The sequence below is a fragment of the Coturnix japonica genome, chromosome 12, assembly GCF_001577835.2.
Source record: "Coturnix japonica isolate 7356 chromosome 12, Coturnix japonica 2.1, whole genome shotgun sequence".
NCBI lineage: Eukaryota > Metazoa > Chordata > Aves > Galliformes > Phasianidae > Coturnix > Coturnix japonica.
In genome coordinates this window covers 2537658-2559629 of record NC_029527.1, presented here as the reverse complement: position 1 = coordinate 2559629, position 21972 = coordinate 2537658, and the positions used below count along the sequence as shown (strand labels likewise).

Genomic DNA, 21972 nt, shown 5'->3' with positions numbered 1-21972 from the left:
GCACTCAGAGGGTAATGACACACATAAAACATCTGCGCAGTTCAGAGAGGAAAGAGGGAATCTTATATAGTTGGGAGAGAGATCTATCAAATAAAACAAGCTAGGTGTTCTTGACGTACCATTGACTAAGCTGGCATTTGCATTATCAGTGGCATTTGCACCTGCTGCACCATCTGTAGCTGAAGGAGGGTGGGAGGAGGGATGGGAAGAATCTACTGAATAATAATGGATAAAAACAAATAAAAAACAACAAAAAAAACCAATAAATAATAATGACAAATGCGCACGACAAAAGCAAAAACATTTATGAAATACTGTGGCTTTGTTTTCTCCAAAATCAATGTTTGAAATTAATCAACTCAACTGGCAAAAGCAAAACATCAATATAGGAAAGCAAAAAAAAATCATATATAAAAGAACAATAATTATTAAATAAACAAGAAAGACATTTAACAAACTTGACAGTTGGTGAGAACTGACTACACATAACACTATGTATGGTCCTGGATATGAAATTTTTTGCTCAATTTAAAAAAGATCTGCAAATACTGAAAAAGGTTGAAATATTTCCCTTGAGTAAATGAACTTATGGGATGCACCAGGATTTTTAAAACGTGCAGCACACTGCACAGTATATGCAACATGACATAATTTGTATTTGATGTAACACCGCCTGCTTCAGTACATTGCTGCTGGCACAGCCAAGTTTCACAGGAGCTGGCCCAGTGCTTGTCCTGTCATCACCTAGTAAAAATGTACACTGATTTGAGTAGAAACACAAAGTTTTCCATGCTGTATGCAGAAATGTAGAAGAAAAGCAGGGTCTTTAAAAATACAGTTTTGTGGAGAATAATGTGTTGCTTCAAATTCAAATCATAGGCATTCTGTAATTGCCAGTTCTGAGGTAAAATGAAAAAAAGTAACAGAACATGAAGTCCTTGTTTTGTTTGCAGCAATTTTCTCTGTGTTAGAGAAACTGCTCAAGCAACACGTGGATGGGAAACTGATACCTTTTTATTATTTTACTCTGGACTTTTTACTGGAGTACAGAAGATGAACCTCTGTGAATTACAAACTAAGTTTTACTTGCTTCTGTTGGCCAGTTGATCACCAACCACACACATCCTCTAATGAGTCCAGGCCAGGAGTCTTAAACTTCCTCAGTACTTAGCCCGCAATGACCGTTTCATGCTGTACTGGTCTGTTGTTCAAGAAAAATCATTTTCTTTTATTTAAAAATGGTAAATGGAGATGAAGAAAATAAACAGCACACAGGATTTAAAAGCACATCCTGTGTAAGCAGATCATGAAAATTTCAATTGCAAATAATTATTCTGATGATAACAACATTGTTTTGGTTACTCATGCTTATTTTTTATTCCATTTGGATACACATACTAACCAGCACAGCATGAACTGCTAATAACAAATCACGCATTTCAGCATTTAATAAACCGTAATTTACTTGTGGAGATTAACTGAGTATTCAAGCTTAACAGTAAGATTTGCAACACCAATAATGCGTGCACACATAAATGTTGGCCATGAACAATTGTGTTGATTTGAAATTATTCTTTAATTTACTGGACCAATTAAAAAACAGTTATTTTGATCATTCGTTCAACCCTGATTTGCACCAAAGCTTGCTGGCTAAAAGCCTCATCTTTTCATCTTATGTGGGAGGCTGCTTACTCTACCTGGAATCTGATGTCCATCCTCCTGTTTCACACCTGTATGATGATTTTCACAAGATGTTAATGAACAATAAAAACAAACCCACATGAGACTGAAGCAAATTGTTAAGGACTGGTGGGATTTCGGTGAATGGCAGGTTTATATATCTAGCATTTCTAACACTACAAAATGAGGATAAATGTTCTTGCTATTGCAGCTGTATGCACTTGGATTAAGTGAGTAAAAAGATCTTACACATCTCTGCAAGAATCTCTGTCTCTAGGAAATAAGTGATGAGCACAGAGCATTGCATGACTTTGCTATCTCAGATTTCTCATTCACTACGTTATCCACAGTGAAACACTGGAGAATTATCATTGTCCTGAGCAAAATAATATAATGCTAAACAAAGAACCTCAGGGCAGGCAGCTGTTCAAGCAGGTACTGAAGTTGTTCCTTTCCATGTACAGTATCCTTATCCACTGCCAAAACAGAAGCTATCAGCTCTTGGAACATCTATGTCTGGGAGTCTTGCTTCAGTGGCAGCATAATTAGACTCCAAGACATTGTTCAAAGCTAGTCTGACATGGGAGTGTTTTACACTTTGGGAAGCTTTGATCTTTCTAAAGTTCTGCTAACTTATCAAGCCTACCAGGTATTGTGCATTTCTGTTTCATCACGTAAGAAGGGATTTCTGCAGAGAAGCAAGGAGTAAAGTGAAACTGCTTGCTGCACATTTGCAGGTATTTTAGACCATGAAAACAGTTTTGCAGTGGCCTTCCTACATTCAGTTATAGATCAAAGGCATGATAGGTAGAAGTAAAACATTCAGTACTGCTATAACTATTTTATTAACTGTGAAAAGCACTAAAAAGAAAGGGAATGTCTAAAAGAAAATCATACTAATGGGCCATCATGTGTGTCTGATAGTAAATATTCCTAGAATAAGCACAGTAAAAAAATCTGAAAGTAGAAAGGAACACTTTAGAGAAATGACTGCACGGACTGCAAAAGACATATTACATCACATTTCTGTTTACTGTTCAACCATAGATTAGCAAATGCTAATAGCTTCAAACTATAATAAGATGAAAAGTCTATAGAAACTTCTTTATCTACTGATACATGACCTCAAAGTTAAACCATTAACTTTTAGTGATATTTACTTCATTCTCTTTTACTATCCTTAATCTGATTCTGTACCTTAGGAAATTACACAAACAACTACACGATAGTAAAAAGCCACATCTTATTTTATATCTGAAGCCCAAATTTCCTTCTCTGAGTTCTTATAAAGAATACTACATAGCTGTAAATGCAAGAGAGCAAAATGTTTGCAAATTTTAGGTGATTATTGATCTGTGTAAAAAATCATGATGATGGGAGTAAGCCCGTGTGTTCCCTTGCATTTAATTATATACTAAGAGTCTGCAATTTCACACTGGAAAAACATCTTGTTATCCAATGCATGTTATTGGGTAACAGCTTTTGCTGTTTTTCCATGTGACATGCAATGACAAAAACGGGTACAAAAAAGTTTTTTAAATCTTTTTTGTTTGTTTGTTGGTGGAACTTTTTTCTTTGACTGATTTGTTGATTATTTATTTTTGTCAAGAACTGAGGAGATTTCTGGCTATTAAAAAAACAACAACAACAAAAAACGCTTCCTTGAGAATATTTGTATGTGTCCAGAAATTTACCTTTTTTGTCTTTCTTTTCTTCTTCTTCTCCTCCAGCACCTAACAGAGTAAAGATGATGCCTGTCTGAGAGTTCACACCCACAGCAGTTACCAGCATTCGTCCAGAGCCTTCCATGACATGAGTACCTGAATGTATGGAATATAAGCATTTTATACATATATATACACGCATATTTTTACATGTACACATATTTATATATCTATATGTGTATGTATGATATATAAAAATTATAAATAAGAACCATTAACTGTTTCACATTCCTTTTGAGAAACAATAAGTATTTAATTGTACTGAAAGTGCTAACTGACAGCTTTTATTCAAGCAAACATTAGGAGCCTCATAGAAAACTTCTGCTATGAGTTGAGGAGACATAAACAAAGTAAAGCTTCCTAGAAACAGTCACGAGTGTTTTGTTCTGATATCTTGGGAAAACAACACCGGGTATTTAAAAATAAAAGCTTGAAATTCAGAATGATGAACTGTTATGACCTGTACTTAAAGCCAATTACTAGAAGCCTGAAACCATAGTTATACAGAGAATTCTCAAACAGGCTTATTGTAAACTACCACAGAACGGATTTTAGAAAATTAAGAAAAATTCAGGAGAAGTAAAGCAGTAACAAAGCCATTATTGAGCAGATATAATTAAGAATATATTTATATTGGCACGTTGAAAAATGTCTCCATTGTTTTTCTGTGATACTGTTTGTCCCTTTCACATGGCAGAGCAAAACTACAGCCAGCCAAACAATCAAAACCAAATCACATTTAAGACAAAAGAACAGTAAATATCCTTAAGTGTCGGAATAGGCTTGGTTGTACAGGTTCAAGCAAGACAACATTGCCTGAATGTTTACTTACAGCTTAAGAACCCCCTGGGAGCTCATCATTTAAAAATATCTTTTAATTAATAACTTGCTTTTGTATATGTATGTTTTGAAGGAATCTTCTATTCTGGATTACAAAAGTGTGCATAAACATCCAAAAACCAAAACAAGACAAACCACAGCATGGACATGAAAAACTGCTTCTTTGGGAAAACAGGTACCCATCACTAATTTCCAAGCTTACATAAGCACAGTTGGAAAAGTATAAACATCTTAGGCTAAAATGCTCTGCTGAACCTTACAAACCTTTTATTAGTCTTGTAAACATATGTCAAGGTGCATAAAAAAGCATATACTAAGCACTAAAAGATCAGAAGACTACAGTTTGTTAGTGCTGTTGAGGATTTATTTAATACCTCAGCTAAACAGAAGAGATGTTTCCTTTCATCTAAGTCTGGCTACCTTGCTATTTAAGTGGTGCTATAATTCATTTACATTAGCTTGAAGAGAGAAGTGGGCTCTATGAAATTGGTCAGCTGCTGTAACATGAGTGATATTCTGCAATGAATGAATGTTTTCCAATTACTCTGTTCACTAAACGTGTTTCAACTTCATGTGGAACAATTACGTGGAACCCTTTCTCTCTGTATTTTTTCAGTATTAATAAAATACATTTTTCATGTGCTAAGTATTTAATTTAGTTGATAAACATGGAATATAGATAGAAAGCGAAGGAGAAAAGTTCTATGAGAAAAGAGGAAGGTTACGTTACAGGAAGGTACATTGCAGCACATACATTTTCAGATAAAAATGCAGTGAAATAGGTGACTGCTCAGAAAGCCTTAAATCTAACAGTGCTACTGCCATAGCTTAGAAACTAGGATCAATAGTAAGAATAAAAGAGCATGCCACTTTGGGGCATTTATCCTGCTGCTTCGTTCTAGGAAGGTTGCGGTAACCAAAAATTCTCCATCTGCACATCTAAACCATTAGTTGCTGAAATTATTAAGAGGGAACTGAAGTTACTAACAAAGTGAAACAGTCATCACAGTATTCTCTACAAACAAAAAAGTTTTAATGCAGAAACCCATCTGCATATAATCTCTCAGCATATCCACATAATCTGGAACATCTCGAGTTTGATGCTCTGTTCTGAAAACTTCTGCTTTTCAAAGCTTTGAATATTTGCTGGCAAAGAATTGAGCCAGAATCAGAACCATTTTTCTCCAGGCAATAACTGACCCGATTCCTTAATCAAGGAATCCTTAATCAAGTTTCTTTTCTATTTCCATACCCTAATGAAGAACCGTGACAAAGAGATTTCTTTATTTATTTGTTCTTGAATAAGCTGGCTTCTCTTTGCTTCAAAGAAACAAGGAACTCTTAGATGCATTATGCACTGCTGAAACTCAAGAAGAACACAAGGTTCTGTCAGTCTCATTTCAGGGAAAACTACAACAGATAAGCTCCTCCCGGTAACTCATGCCCACCCATGCTCATTGCAAAGAAACTTAATGTTATCACAGCTTTGTTAATGCTGATGACTGTTGGTAGAGTTACTTATGTTACATGTGCAAATCTCTATTAGAGACCTAAAAGGAAGAAAATGTTTTAGATGTAAGTACGGTGGATTGTTTTCAGGTATATTAGCGTTTATAACGCTATTTCTGTCTTCCCAGGTGGTACCAAGTGTAGCTGTATACAGATGGAAATGAACCATCTGGTTTAGTCAGCACTTGTACTCTTCAAATTGTTTCCCAAGTATAGTAAATGACTATCTGGATGATTAAGCAGGACATTAAGCAAAGAAACTCATTTAGTTTAATTATGTCATTGAAACCAATGGAATATTAAAAATCTTGTTTCAGGTGCCAGCAGTGAAAATAATGCTTCCTTATTCTGAATGTTGATCTGTCACCACATTTAGACTCTCAGAAACAAACTATCCATTTGAAATTAAAAAACAAAAACAAAACAAAAAAACATTTTATTTAACCGATTTATTTGTATTAAAGTATGCAGATATTATGAATAACTTAAACTTAACTGCTATGAACCAAAAATTTGAGCATTTTAGTTTTTTTCTATTATTTCTAACGTAAATATAAAAAAAAAACATTTCAAGAAGCTTTAAAATGTAGTGGTTAAATTGAAGCTGGTATACAATGAATTGAAACAATTTTTACTTCCTAGGATAGAGCTTTCTTTTTCATCTAAAAACTTTCATTATTTTCTCAATTCAGAAAATAAACGCTGCAATCAGAAATAATTGCGTACAATCAAAAAGCAATAGAATGTCTCTCGTTGAAAACAGGCAAGGTCAGTGTCCGTGTTCAAAAGATCAGCTGTATCTAGGTTACCAAAACTCGATGGTGTTGAAAAACAAAACAGAACCAAACACGAACAAAGCAGTGCATAAAAGATAAACTCAGCATGAATTAAAGAAAATTTACCTGACAGAAGCATTGGATCTTTGTCAACAGATTTGCGGACTTGGTCTGACTCTCCAGTCAAAGAACTTTCATCAATTTTAAGATCATTTCCTTGGATAAATATCCCATCGGCAGGTAGGAGATCACCTTTCAGTAAGAACATGGGAATGGAAACCCACAGTGTTTTTAGTGAGTGTTTTTATAATTACATTATTTTTTTCATATAAAATTTCAAGAAACAATAACTATATCAAACTGTAAAATGAAAGCAAAGGTAATAGAAGTAAAACCACAATGGTCTCTGTTATCTATATTACTGCAATCCCATTGGAAAAGGCCTTTATTTGGCAAATAATTCTTGCTTAACGCTATCCCAAGAATCAGAATGCATCACACTTAACATATGATGAGCATAATAATCACTGAGAGGGTGGGGAATGATCTTTTCCACATGACAATAAGGTTTCTTTGCCAGACAGTTACAAAGTCCCACACCTTTCCTCTCCCAAGAAGCCTGCAGCTCAGCCCTGGAGAGACTTGATGCCTGATATAACAGGCATGTTTCTGGAATTCGCCAGTAGAACTGGACAAAGAGAACGCAGAGCTCCTGTAATGGTCTTCCTGTTCACTGGAGAATAGTAGAAGGGCAGGTCCTTACAGTAGAAAACTGTAATGTACCCACCCACCAGCAACACTCGGTCTGGGGAGAATTACAGGATACATAGTTTTGGAGTGGACTACCAAGTGTGCACATGGGCAAAATTCCTTAACAAAGTGTTTAGGAATACTTTCTCATATTCATAATTGGGCATAATAAAAACTATATAAATAAATTCAAAATCCAAATATTCTAATCCTCCATGAAAGGGAATTACCACTGCATTAACAGTTTTTGGCCTTGTCAGGGAAAGAAAGTGAAGATTACCAAGTACAGTTTTATTGTAAGTGTCTTGGGCTGAGTTATTCTTTTGTCCCAACAGTGTAATTACTGTCATACTATGGACAACAACAATTCCAAATAATTCTGTCTTTTCAATTAGTTCCAATGAATGAGCCTCAAATATACTTTATTCTGCTAGAATGGGGGAAGAGGAATACATAAACTTGGAAAGAAAGTAGACATACAGTTGAGAAAACTTACCATATTTCACCTGTGCAATGTCACCAACTACTATCTCTGCCACTGGGATTTGGATAACCTGTCCTCCTCGGACAACAGTAAATTTCTGTTCCTGCTCAATACGACTTTGAAGCCCACGAAACTGCTTCTCCTTGCTCCAGTCATTGAAGGCAGTGACAAGTACAACACAGATAACAGACAGCAGGATGGCAGCACCTTCAATCCAGCCAGCTTCAGCCTCACCTTCATCTTCAGCTCCTCCTGTTGCAGTGCCACACCCTGCAAAGACAATTTCAAGAGTTGTTCAGTCAAGCAAAGATGAGGTTTATCACATCTATCACAAGGAAATCTTGCTGTGAAATGGCAGCAAATTTAAGGGATAGAATTAGATTTAAAAATGCTATCTGCTAAATGATGAATATAGAACAAGAGAACAGGAGAAACAGAATGGAGAGTAAGTAGGAATAAAGCTGTCTGAGGAAAGGAGTAAGAAAAAAAAAAGCATAAAATAAACATTAGAACTTTTAATTTGTCTGCTAAACAAGTAGCTATTCTTGGTAAATGCAGACTAAACCAATGGATAAAGAAGGCATCGATTCTGTTACCTGTCCTTGGAGGTGTTCAAGAATCGTTTAAATGTGTTAAGGGATAAGTTTTAGTGGGAAAAATTGGTAGTGGGAAGATAACTGGTCTGGATGATCTTGGAGGTCTTTTCCAACCTTGATGATTCTATGATTAACTAGATGACTGTCACTTTTAACCTGAGTCATTCAATGAACACCATACCAATACCCAGTACCATCATAAAACCAGAAAAACTAGTCTAACAAAATGTAAATAATGTCAGATGCCATCATTAAGATGAAAGGAATCATGCTTACTTGTCTCATAGATTATACACAAGAAAAGAACATGCTTCACTCTCCATATTATGGCTGAAGAAACATTCGTAAAAAAAAAAAAAAAAAAAAGAAATGTGGAGAAAACAGACTAAACTAGAACCGAGTTCTTGGAAAGCATCCCTAAATTCAACCAGCTTCTGTACTGAATGATTCACAATTCTAGCTTTCAAAGTGCTGAGAAAATTCTCCAAAACCTAATGGAAATAATACGTTTAAATGTGCTCCACTTATTTTCTGTTGATTCAGTCAGACAACACTAACTTAAGATGGAAGAAAGGCATGGAAGGAAGGAATTCTTGGTGAGAGAATAGGGAAATTAATTGAAATGCACGGTCAGAAATATAAGTAAGTACTTTGGGTGGATGGAAGAAATAGAGAGTTACTTTATGGACTTTAGAATCCCTATTGGTTGAGATTCAGTCTAGTTTCTATAAATAAACAGTACAGTGAACCACTTGTACAGGTTATCTGACATAATGACACATAAATTTACCCACAGAGGCAATAGGTAGCATGAAGCAGAAGGCTTACACTGTTTTTATTCGATATGAATCAGGATTATAATAGTAAACCAGGATAGAAGGAACATGAATTGATTTCTCTTTTTGTCAGTGGATTGGAACTTGGCACCACAGTTTTAAATAACATGAAAATGTTGATGGGACAGAAATGGGAATCTCACTCATTGACCTGCTGCTGTCCAGCCCGCAGGCTGACGAACCAAGACTCTCTTCTAAGTAGCAGCAATGTGCATGTTCTTGTCTGCTCTCACTGACTGCCTCACTCAATGCCAAGTATCAGATGAATGGTGGTTCTCATCTATCAGGGAAAAAAAAAGAACAGTGCCTCATTGTCAGTGTGTTTAAGGTTAGGAGGAAGCAGCATTTCAGCTATGTAAGAAGTATAAACATAAAGCATTAAGTAAGTCCAAGCCTAAGCAGCACCTGAGTAAAACTTCTGAATATCTAAAACTTATAGGTGGGTATTCTTAAAGATAATTCAGAATTGATGTTGCACTTACTGAGGATCTAACCTAACATAACTACAATCAAGACATTGTATTTGCTTTTTGCAGTCCCATAGAAATGAAACAGGTTGAGAGTGTCTGATAAATTAATGCCAAAATACATGGTATTTTGGTTATAGGAATTAACTGTAGCTTTTTCAAGGGAATAAAGTCTCCAGCATTTATAAGTAAGATTCTGGAAGTGTAATAATAATATGCTTAAGTAAAATATGCATACTGCAGTCTCAAGCATCCAATGCTTATCACAAATGCTCGTATAACTCCTAGAAATTGTGTTTAGACGTAAGATAGCTTCTTATGCTTTCACAGGAGAGTAATTGGTTCCTGATGTTACTGAAAAATATGCCTGCGATTTCATTATGGAAAGGTGCAGACTGAAAAGCATCGCAAAAGTATTTTTTATGTGTATGTGTGAGATTTGTAATAGGGTTTTACTCCAAAACAGTGAATACTGAAATACTCATTTAAAATTATCTTTAACACGGGTCCTATCTGTCAAAAAGTTAAATTTCAGAAACATGAACAGGTTTTTAATACGAAGCTACTCTCTACCATAACCACAAACATACCGTGTGTGTTATTCCCAAAAGTCTCGTTCTCATGAGATGGAAAATGCATACTCAGTTTGAAACTGTGATTACACAGATTTGACTGCAAGTCAAAGGGGTTTAACTCCCTCAGCACAGGAGAAGCAGATGAAGTCACAAAATGGATTCGTTTATTCAAAAAGAGCGTGCAGGAAAACACGTGTGAACTGAAGCCCTTATGGGACAGTGTGGCCTCAAAGAGCATTCAGAGATACAAAAGGGGACTGATATCACTGTGCTCTTCACAAATTATCTCAAAGGAACATTATCAAAAGCTTGTTTAAAAAAAAAAAAAAAAAAAAAGAAAATAGAAAAAAAAAATCAGAGCTTCCAATTTGATGAGAAATGGATCAGCAAAAATTGTTGAGTTTTCTCCAGAAGGGAGATGAAGACAGATCTGAAGGTAAAGAAGATTCAGGGAAAAGAGGGAAAAGTAATTCAATGCAGAACATGTGGTGGGTTCACCTGAAATTGCAGCGATTTGGGTTTCAGTCTCATCAGACTGCAGGTAACTCGGGTGCAAATCTGGGGGCTCAAAAAGGCACCCAAGAGCCTGGAAAGCTGAGCACTCGGCCTGCACTGGGCCCTCTGAAGCACTTACCTGAGTGCCAGTAATTTGAAAATCAGCAAAAAGCCCGTTCTGCATCTGCAAGATTTTCATTACATGTAACATTTCAGGAAGTAAAAGCAGGACAGAAAGGCATAGGATATTAAAAGGGAGTTGTCTGATAGAAAAAATTTGAATGCACTTGTATCAAAAGGAAAAGTTGAGAAAGGACACAGATGTACAAGAGAAGGTTAAAGCATATGAGAAAAGAAAGCACGGACCTTCGTTGTTACCGGCAGGAAAAAACTAATTTGACCAGTGTTATTAATCATCTGAATTTGGTGACAGCAAGAAGAGGGGAAAGGAAAAAAAAAAGCAAAAGGCTACATTAATAGCCAGAAAGCACTGCCTGACATTTCAGCAGGCTCATTTCCTGATGGGATGCTTTTAAGCTAGCAAACCTCATTTCAATACTGATATTTCTCCTAAAATCTTCCAAATCAGAGCCAGTGCTAAAAGATGTATATAAGCACAGCAAAGCTAAAAAGATACATCTCTGATTTCTAATGAGATTTCTAGTAGTCATGTGGAGTTTCTTAAAGCTGCTTTGAGTACAGTTACAATTACAAACCATGTCATCTTAGCATAATGATTTCTAAATTAAAAAAATAATAATGTTTTAAAAAGATCTATGAACATCTGTATTCCAAAGTCCCAGCCTACAGCACATTCCTCTCGGTTACTCATTTCAACCTACACGTTTCTATTTTTAAGCTGAGAATACCTCGTGGCATTTAAATTCCCCAAGAAAGTCTCATACCACCCCCAGAGGTAGTTGGGTTTTTTTTGTCAGTCAAACTGGTTTTGCCATCAAAAAGACAACAGTTCCCAGGATAAAAACTTTCTATTTGATACCTTTTGGTAAAAACCATTTTTCCTTAGCTGAGATTCCAGCATTGATATTACTAAAGCAAATTGAGCAGTTCAAAGTTACAGCTTTTTTCATTAATAGAGCGAGGCTCACTACTAACTGCAAGTGACGTTACTTCATTTATCACATTCAATCGAATAGGAAAAGGAACCCCAAAAAATCCCAAAATATTCAGTAAACATCAAACTCTATTCACAAACAAGACTTTCACATGGAACAGACACTGTAATCATTTTTTAGAACTCCTTCCTGTGCCATATCATTTGCTGCAATGTGGTTCCAAAGAGTGACCAGCATCCCCTCCAAACATGGTGCATCCCCAGCTGCTGAACTGCCTCCAACACAGGCACAGCGCAGGGCAGGAAGGGCACTGCAGAGCCACTGCTGGCAGCAAAGCTGTAGAAGTCACTAGAGCTTCAAAACACAACTTTTCTCTCTTTCTCCCATGTTCTCCCAGGACTTATTCAACTGTGAAAAATATTTTCTGATTACTTGTAGTAATCAGACTGTGTTCCCCAGAAACGTTTGTTTTTGTGATGAGTCAAGCAGAAGGAATTTACTAACATCAGATGCTTACAGTACATGTATTTCAGGTTTGTGGTGCTTGTGTATTCACTATAAGTGATTTTGGATGCTTATTTCAAAGCACTATTAGAATTCTTCTCTGTATGATATTTTATTTAGTTATATAAGGGCTCCAGTGAGGTAAAAAAAGAGACAGAAAAAGGACACTGTCCCTGTAGGTTAGTTATGTAAGCATCAACTTTAGAATTCCATATTAAATATTTACATGTATTCAACACAGTCATGCAAGAAAACAAATGCGTAAGCGCTAAGTGCATATACATTCACACATTCCTCAGCCTGATCACAAACATTTGTGAGCTGAGGAACGTTCATTTCAATCACCTCAGCTTTACCACTCAATTGCTCTACTTCAGTAGACACAATATGTCAAACAAGGTTCTTCTGACTAGCACCAAAGCAAAGCATTTTGCAAATATCACCTGAAGGGATGGGGTCCCAACTCCAATAAAGGCAATGGAAGGGAAGAAGATCATACAACTATTCCCTCAGTACATCATATTCAGTTCTGCTTTGTGATAGTGTAGGACCTACTCTTAGGGGGATGCAAAACAAAGCCTTGATATCTGACTGCTGGAGTTGTACTGTACTTTGCTCAGTGCCAAAAACATCTTGAAAACATGGCCACATATTTAATGGGTAAAACACAGTTTTCATATGTAAGACTCAGGCCAGGAAAGTTGCTCTTTGTGACAATTAATAGGAGTTCAAGTGCAGTTACTCAACAACGCTTCTAAGGTCATATCCTAGTGGAATTTTATTATGGAATTAATTCTCTTGGAGAGCTTCTTCCTGGAAAATAAGTGAGAATATCTTATATTTCATCCCAAAGTTCTAAATCTCATTACCTCATGTCCCCAGTTGAGAGTTAAGTAGTGCTTGGCAACATGGAAATCTTTCTAATGAGCAATATCTAGAAGCAGCCTAGTTTTGGCAATGATCTCTACGCATCTCTAATGAAGTAAGAAGGTATCTGTGGGACTTATTTTTGCAGTCTAACACACATTTGTAGAAACCAGATGTAGGCCACTTTACATTATGAAACAATTATTTAATTTGCAGGTCCCATATGACACAATGTGCACATTTTGCACTTCACAAGTTCTTAATGTGTTGTTCCTGAAGCCAGCTCAAATCTGAAACTTAAATCATTCATCAATACCACTGACATCCAGTAATCAGTTTGCTCCCTAGGCACATTTTGTTAACAGTATAGAACAGACATTTTCAATATAGTTGAGCAAAGCCAGAGTGAAAGCACTCCTTTGGACAAATGCTTGGCTCCAGAAAACTGATGTTCCACTTAATCCCATCTGTATTTTACAACTGATTAATATCCCTTCTTTCTTTCTTTCTTTTTAAACCTGAATTTACAATGTATTTAGTATTGTTTCCATACTTCTTTTAGACTTATCAGTTCTTGGGCAGAGTGATACTTAAACATTTCCAGATTGCAATAAAAATATATGTTTACTGAACAAAAAGGTAAGGGGATAGAGGAGGAAGATAAGGGAAATCCCACCAGCAGATTAGAAAAGCAAAAGATGACAAGGTTTTGGAAGAGCAGAACCTCACCAGTTCTATTTCATTTAAAAAAGAAAACTTAGGTCTAAAGGAAGTAGAGGCAAAACAGTGACAGACTGTGCACCCAGCCAGACACTGAGAATCAGTCCATTTGTGATCAGGAAAAAAAAAAAGGCAACACCTTCTACATAAAATTGTAATGCAACTTTAAATAATTCTGAAATAATCCAACTGTGAGCACTTTAGAATATGTTAAAAACAACAACAAAAAACCTCAGCATATTACAAAACAACCGACGCAATGTATTTTCATCTCAACACTTATAAAAGAGCAATTCCATTCACTTAATTATCTTTTCAGGAAATGTTTGCTGTGTAATTCAGTACAAATTTGCAAAACAAGTGTTTTCACACATCATCAAAAATACTTACCCACAGTAATAAACAACCATAAACACTCCACATGCATTACTGAATTATGAATAAAACTTATTTTGATAAAGACAAAGTGATGAAATTTAAGAGAAGACTGCTTACTTCATTATTCAACTAATTAATTAATTGATGCTAATTTGGAAAACCAAAGACTTTTAGCCAGAGACTGAGGTTCTCAGTACAGTATAATACATTCCATGAAGCCTCTGATGGCTTCGTCTACCCTAGGAAGGCTGGATTGCAATAGTTAAAGAGATTGTCTAGAAAAGATACTGCTTACAAACAGCATTTATATGTTAGCATAACCTACAGCTATTCCATTGAAAATTTACACTTATTATTTATCTCTGTCTATAGAGATATTAAAAAAAAAAACTTCCATCTGTCAGAAACAAGCATTTCAATGTAACATTTCACTACAAATATTAATATATATTATGAAATTTCTGGTCAAAGTTGAAGGTTTCTTTGCATGTAGGATGTGTAAAAATGAAGCCATGGAACTCTTCCAACTTAGGTCCCTTTTCAAAGAATGCAGATGAGACGAATGAGTCTTAACCTTAGTAACACTCACAGGCAAAATGTACCTCCAAAAGTACTCCTTTTCTGTCTTCCTGCTTTGAAATGAGATGTTCTAATGAAGATGATTATAGAGAAAGACCACATTTAACAACAAAAACACTACCAAAAACTTGCAGGAGTCTATTGAAAAAAAGTTGACTTTGTCTGGAAGACATGACAGGGCTGTCACTGGGGCTTCTAAGAATATCAAATGGGAGCACATTCTGAATTCGTGATTGCTGGCTGATGCACTCCTTCTTACATCCCAGCTCACTTACAGAGGAACTGTCAAATTCTTGTAACATATAGGTCCTGCACAGATAGCATAAGGTTACTGAGAATAAGTTTCTGGTTTTAATAGACCTCTTCAAAGGAATGCATGGATTCTCAGAGGTCCACAGACCACAGCTTGAAAGCTACTGATGAAGAGAATTTGCAAGTGAGTTGGCTTAAGCAACCCAGCCCAGCTAAGGTGCTGCAAAAACAGAAAATTAAGCCAATGCTCTTCTCAGCTTAGGCTATGCCAATGTGCTACAGAACAGGTCCTGAAGCACCTCCAGCTCCTGCAGAGTTCTAACACATCATTCTTCAGCCATTTTCATGAGAACAAGAGAACCAGGCTGAGGTAAAAATGGAAGATTTATAGACCTCAATCACAAAACCAGTTCATAAAATGCAGTACTTATTATTGTATTTAATCTCTTATATTCATTACTCTGTGCTATAAATTCTAAGAGGTGAAAATTCATGTAAATAAAAGATTAAACACCGTATCATAACATCTTGCATCAGAAAACATTAAACATTAGCAAATACTTTGCCCGTGTAACAGTAGATTTATAGTGCAAACCTACATGCTTAGGAAATATGCTTCTGGGCCACAATTTTTCAGTCTATTTATACACAAAAGTGAACATCCAGCCTGTGCGCTCCCAGGAAATATTCTGCAATATGAACCCAAGCATGTTAACTGCATACAAACTGGAGATGTAATTTCTGAAGTACTCTAGGAATCCAAATTGAAGTGTTAAAGCTCATGCAACCACAGCAAGCTAAAGCTGCATGTAGTTAGGAAGTCCTCCATCTAAAGCATTAATTTTACATATGAATTTTGGTTTCAAGAAACTCATACATGTTTCAAGACTCTAAAATCTTATGTATACTTATCAGAAAGAGGATGAACTACTTATGCAATAACTGGAATTGATTGTTTGAATTGATGCTTTTCTGTCAGGAGATTTTATATATATATATACATAGAACTACGAAAATATGCATATGTACACACACAGATGGACGTACTTAAAAAAAAAAAGCCAACAGTATAATTCAGTGCCAGTACTCCCAATATTCACTGTGCCGTGTCAGGCACAGCAGCTGCAGACCAAGCTCTGCCTGTGCTTTACCCCTGACTGGAGGGCTCAGCAGGTCAGGGCTCGGTCTGTTCTCTGCTTGATAAAGATCTAAAAGAAAAAGTCACACACATCTACGTAGGTTTGAAGTTGAGACATTTTAAGATCATTTTCCCACCGGGCCACTGCAGTGCCTGGTTATACAGACACATGCACCTACTAAATGCTATTTTACAGATGTTTTACCTCAAAGACCTCTTCCATTTTTACTGGTTTATCCAGAAAAATTGAAGCAGCAGCGTGCTGAATGTCTACCTTGTCACCACAGCTTTGGTGTTCAGAAGGATAGATCTCTTTTCCAGCAAACAATCCTGAGTATGCATGCAGACCTTTTGGCAGTACAGATTTTTACAGAGCTTTTGCTCTGTTATTTTCTGGGGCAGTAAATTCTGATACTTTTTTAAATCAGTAAATACATTTTTAAAGTGTGTTTTTGGCTCCCTTTGTTAAAGCTGGTTGATTACTGGTATTCCTCTGCAGTATTAACATGTTGTTTAAAATGCTGCTCAAACTGCAGATGCTCAATGAAGAACTTGAGTAAGTTGCTCTATGTATTTATGCCTCGGTATTTATAAATATGTTGCCCTCAGGTAGTTGTAATATGTGTGGAAGTATAATATGACTTCACATAGGTCTTCATATGCATGTAAAACAAAACAAGGCAATTTCTTACAAGAGATTCTTAAATTAATACCAGGAATAACTGTCTCACTGCAATGACACATAAACTAGGAAAGACACAAAATTTCCATTACTGGAAGCCTGGAGAAATGAGTAAGATTAAATTTCTGTCTAGAATGGCTTAAGTACTGCTGATCATGCTTCTGAGTATGGGGACAAACTAAACGACCTCAAAGATCTCTTCAAATTCTCATACTCTGCCTCTTCTTGCCTGCTGTGGGATGCTCTTCATGATCTTACTACCCAGGATTTTCCAGCTCATAAATTTAGGAGTCCTAATCCTGAATTTGCCCTGTCTTTTGAACCCAGAAAACAACATAAAAACATAAGTCTTTCAAAAATGAAGTACCGTAGCCAGTTAATCATGAAAACCACCTTTTACATGTTTTGGAAGAAAGCAAGACCATTTATATACATGAGTTTGGACATCTGTAACAGCTGGGCACTCTAACCCACTCTGTTCTCTGTTCCTGGATACTTACAAGCCAAAGCACAATTTAGGGCAGGGATTAACAAGTAAGATACTTTTTCATTCCATCACTATAAGAAACAGATTGAGCTAATGTCAGGAAAAGCCATATGCTGCTTCACCTCATCCTAGCTTGGGGAGGAAGGTTAAGTGGTGGGGTTCTGGCAGAACAAGCTGTTTTTAAGAGGGCACATACTTCTGTTTCTCCCATTTTCCAGGATGCCAACTGCTTCATTGCTTGTCCTGAAAGGCAGTTCAGACATTTAAAAACAACCCTTTGCAATCTCATGCTGTAACTTTCATGAAGAACAATGAAAGCACTGGAGTGCTGGCAACACTCAAATTTGCACTGCTAAATCTGGAATTAATCTATACTTGAGATTCATCCAGTCTACATAAAAATACTATTTCCAAGTACCTGCAATTCTATCATCTCAGCTTTTCCTGAATTGTCATCCTTGGACACCACAATTAATGATCCTAGGAGACAAGCAGTTGTTTAAAAAAGAAAAAAAAAAGTAAAAGCAGTAGTTACTGAGCAACTTTAAACAAATTTGATTTAACTTAATTAAAAGTAACCTCAGATAAATGACCACATAAGGTGGATGGCAGGTGGATCAGTGTTATTTTGTAGCAAAGATGATAAGGATTCCTACTAGGAGGTATCAGATCTTAAGGCTACACTGCCCTTATGCCCCCTTCATACGACCTGTTTTTTCCAGTGATTCAGTGTCTGAAGTAGGTTATGTAACATTAACAGGAAAATACACACACTTCTGGGTTTTACAGCACAAAGTCATTTGAAAGCTGAAACAAATGGGAGGAGATTCCAAATGTGTTCTAATTAAGGACTACAATGAAATTAAGTTGGAACTAAAACACTCTAAAGACCTACCTGGTTTGGTCTAAGATTATACTGCACTATGCCAATGGCTGGCAATCCTGAAAAATGAAAATGAGTGCCCATAGCCTGCAAATAGCACAAATAAAGAATACTGAAACGGCTGCTAGATTTCCCTGCTGTGCCAACGGTGATTAGTTGACACTGACTGCGAGGATTAGAAGACAGTTCAGCTGTTCCCCTGACCTTTTGAGATATACAAGAGACTTGAAAATGTTTGCTAATTATTGCCAGTTTTGCCAGCTGCGACAGAATTCAGAAAACATTATAAGTAATTGCTCAGGGATGCAGGATTGGTTTGGTTTATCCTTTACTTTCCACAATTAGTGGAGCAGGATGGCAAACCAGAATTCCAATCACTGCAAAGGACTAGAATGAATGGCATTCAGCTCATTTCTTCTTAAAAAAAAAAGAAAAAAGAAAAAGCTTCATATTTTCTACATTTCTTCTTGCTTTATTGAAAATACACAGAGAGAGAGAATGGATTTTCACTGTGCAAAAACATTGCTTGACCAATTTGTTTTTTTAAATATAAAATGCACATGAATTGTCAAATAGCTTCATCATCTCTAAGCAGCCTCAAAAAACAGACTTCAAATGAAGCACCTTGAAAATTGGAAGGGATGCTGGCAAAGTACTTGCAGTTGCTTATTGCTATGCATTGGTATTTTAGGAAATCTGTGCAATAGCGAATGTTGGTTGGATTTTCATTCTGCCTATATTTACATATTTTAATGTAATCTGCACTATCATGTAAAATGTTTATTTTAAAAGTCTGAGATTTAAAGATGCCAATAAAAAAATGCAGCATTAACTTTATTCGGCTGTTTCATTTCCAACTAAAATTCATCTGATTTTTCCTTATTAATCAGTATGCCAAATGAATATTAATAAAATCCAGGGAGACAGATTTTGAGAGACTGGGAGATGTACTCAGCATCTTCCCGTGGCCTACAGAATTCAAATGTTAAGGAAAATGCACGATGAAATTCCTAATGTGATCTATACAGGTAAAGCCAAAGTAAAAATTGAAAAATGCTGTATTAAAGCATTCCATTTATATTCGGTTCCACTAATTGTGTCTCAGTAAATGTACTGAATGCCGCACTAAATGAACAGAACTCCTCCCTCAGGGGACAGCTCAGGATTTTTAAGTGGTTATTTATCTGAAGTTACTTTTAATTAAGTTAAATCAAATTTGTTTAAAGTTGCTCAATAACTACTGCTTTTATTTTTTTCTTTTTTAAACAACTGCTTGTCTCCTAGGATCATCTAAGTGCAGGGGAGGCACACAGATATTTCTTCTTTAAATTGGCCTGGACAGACCAGATTGTTGATGAATTACAACAAGGATGAGTGCAGAGCTCTACACCTAGAGAGGAATAACCACACTCATCATTATAGGCTAGGGGCTGACTTGCCAGAGAGGAGCTCTGCAGCAAAGGATCTGCAGGTCCTGGTGGCCAGCACGTTGCCCATGAAGGCCAATGGGATCCTCAGGTTCATTATAAAGTGTGGCCAAGGGAGGTGATCCTCCCCCTCTGTTCTGCCCTGGTGAGGCCACATCTGGAGTGCTGCATCCAGTTCTGGGCTCCTCAGTTCAAGGAAGAAAACTTATCAAGAGAATCCAGCAAATGGCTACAAGGATGATGAGTGGCTCGGAATATCTCCGTTATGAAGAAAGGCTGAGAGACCTGGGACTGTTCAGCCTGGAGAAGACTGAGAGGAGATCTTACCAATGTTTATAAATATCTAAATGAGTGGGTGTCAAATAATTGGGGCAGGCCCTTCTCAGTGGTGCCCAGCAATGGAACAAAGGATAACAGGCAGGAAGTTCCATATGAGCATTAGAAAGAACTTCTTCACTCTGAGGGTGACAGAGCACTGGAACAGGCTGCTCAGAGAGGTTGTGAAGTCTCTGGAGATATTCAAGACTTGCCTGGATGCCTTCCTGTGCTACCTACTTCAGGCAACCTTCTCTAGCAAGGGATTGGACTAAAAGATCTCCAGAGGTCCTTTGCAACCCCTGTGATTCTATGACATTATGAGTCATACAGACATTTTCTACTGCTCATTTGTAGTGTAAAGATAATACAAATGCTCAGTATTAATATGAAACAATATGTTTACTTTTGGCAGGAACTGACTGTACTGTGCCACAGAATTCAACAATACCAAGTACCATTTCCAACACCAGATGAGCTGGTAGTGCTCCTGCAGTGCTAACCCTGCTATTCATTTCGTATCCCATGTTTGCTTCCTGCCCGAATGACACCTGCATGTTTCTTCTGAGCCAGTAAGCATTTGCATACACAAAAGCATATTTCAAGGTTTCCCCAGCAGGGTTTCTTACTTATACTGTTTAAGAATAAATTGATTTCAACAGAATATAAAACTTATAGAAACCCAAAAGGTGAAGGGAAAAAAAAAAAAACCACAACAGAAGAATCTCCTTTTTAGAAAGGGACTATAGAAAGTTTGTGGGGAAAAAAAAAAAAAAAGTTAAGAATTGGATGCTCAAGGAGTGACAGACCAGAAAATACTAACACGAATGCAGTTTTGCCAATGCACAGAAGGGAAGCAAATGACGTATTAAAAGGCCAGAAAGAGAGAAGAGTTTGTCAGCTCTACTGTCAAGCTGTCCCTATTGTGCATGGTTGCTCAGAAAGGGTCTTATTCCTTATTTTCCCACACTGACAGAACCGCAGAGCCTGCCTGCTCTCCTCCTAAGTCCCAGCATTCATCCTTGTGGGGAAGTGGAAAGTGATGCACTGCTCTCCTTCCAAACAGAAGGGAAACACAAATCTCTTGTATGCCAATAAATTGAAGAAATTAACCTCTAAGAATTGTCCCTGGGGCAATACAGCTGTGAGCCATTATTCCTTGTGATGAGGCCAAGGTTTTTTATTGGTTTTTTTTGTTTGTTTGTTTGTTTTACCCCTCCCTCTCCACTGTCCCATACTCTTAACATGCATCTGATTGCTGATTTGGCATGCCAGGCTGAGATTTAGAGTTTCATCCTCCAACACAAGGAAAAAATCTCTCTATGCACTCCATTCCAGGTGCAGGGAATCACAAAAGGCAAGAGACTGGCATGGCTGAACCAAGACCTGCTGGTCACAATGGAGAGCAAGAAGACAATGTACAGACAATGAAAGCAAGGAAACTCAATCTAGAACATGTACAGGGTTGCTGGTAGGCTGCTTATGGGAGCTATGGAGCAGCTGTACCTACCTCCTATAGGGATGCCCTTTCTGATTTGAATCTCCAGGTTATCACCCCGATGACCAAGCTGTGGGGTACATTATAGGACCAGTAAGGAAATACTTGAATGTTGAACATGTGGAAACATTATCTTCCCAAAGGGAACTAAGCCACAACAGGTCAGCCGGCAACCCAGCCACAGCCTCAAGTAGCAACACACCACCACCAAAACAGTTTAAAGCACCTGGCATAGGAGGACTAAACTTCAGGGTAGTGTCCTGTACCATCCTGGGCTAACTCATCTACAAAGCAAAAATAAATAAGTACAAATACAAAACCATGAAGGCAGGATCCCATATCTTTGATAAATCCTCTTTGTAGATCACTGCCTCACTATTACCTTTACTCAGTCTGTAATCTATTAATCCAGGACTCCGAGGAATTTTGTTCAG

The 21972-nt window shown here is 36.9% G+C and overlaps 1 protein-coding gene across 5 annotated transcripts in view; it reads right to left on the bottom strand.

Annotated features, from left to right (window-relative positions):
* The window catches only part of ATP2B2 (ATPase plasma membrane Ca2+ transporting 2), a 319480-nt gene that overhangs the window by 69486 nt on the left and 228022 nt on the right, over positions 1-21972 (bottom strand). For 2 of the 5 annotated variants that reach the window (XM_032447212.1, XM_032447213.1), the window contains exons 6-8: positions 7776-8033; positions 6656-6781; positions 3375-3500 (exon numbers count right to left, since the gene is read on the bottom strand). In XM_032447212.1, the coding sequence (XP_032303103.1) occupies positions 3375-3500; positions 6656-6781; positions 7776-8033 (510 nt within the window). Of the gene's footprint in view, positions 1-119; positions 216-1697; positions 1731-3374; positions 3501-6655; positions 6782-7775; positions 8034-21972 lie in introns of all 5 variants that reach the window. The other 3 variants (XM_032447214.1, XM_032447210.1, XM_032447211.1) reach the window with 3 other exon arrangements.